Here is a 362-nt window from a genome sequence, read left to right as displayed (position 1 = left end):
GCAGCAGCAGCGCAGCTGCTGCTGCTGCTGCTGCTGCAGTAGGGGGGCTCTCACGCCGTCTTTTAGATCCCTCGGGGTTTAGGGTTTGGGGTTTGGGGTTTAGGGTTTAGGGTTTAGGGTTTGGGGTTGCTGCAGCTCGACACGATTCTGTTTGAGGGCTACAGAGCCTGCGGGGATTACGAAGCTGCTTACACTCACCAGCTGCGCCGCCTGGAATACGTGAATGCAGTGAGTTTTATTTTATTTTATTTTTATTTTTATTTTTATTTCTTTTTTATTTCTCTTTTGTCTCTTTTTGTTTCTTTTTTGGTTCTTTCTTGGGTCCTTTTGATGCTCTTTAATTCGTTCTTTATTCCGTTTTT

The 362-nt window shown here is 44.8% G+C and overlaps 1 protein-coding gene across 1 annotated transcript in view; it reads left to right on the top strand.

Moving 5' to 3' along the window:
- ETH_00042110 (uncharacterized protein) overlaps positions 1-232 on the top strand; it is a gene marked incomplete at both ends in the record, with an annotated part of 2,329 nt that extends 2,097 nt beyond the window's left edge. Inside the window, one exon of the mRNA XM_013375097.1 lies at positions 136-232. Within this exon, the coding sequence (XP_013230551.1) occupies positions 136-232 (97 nt within the window). The remainder of the gene's footprint in view (positions 1-135) is intronic.
- Positions 233-362: the final 130 nt, after the last annotated feature.

Source organism: Eimeria tenella, genomic scaffold (assembly GCF_000499545.2).
Source record: "Eimeria tenella Houghton genomic scaffold, Eth_scaff2512, whole genome shotgun sequence".
In the NCBI taxonomy this organism is placed as follows: domain Eukaryota; phylum Apicomplexa; class Conoidasida; order Eucoccidiorida; family Eimeriidae; genus Eimeria; species Eimeria tenella.
The sequence above is the reverse complement of the archived record's forward strand: the minus strand, read 5'-3'. Positions and strand labels throughout refer to the sequence as shown.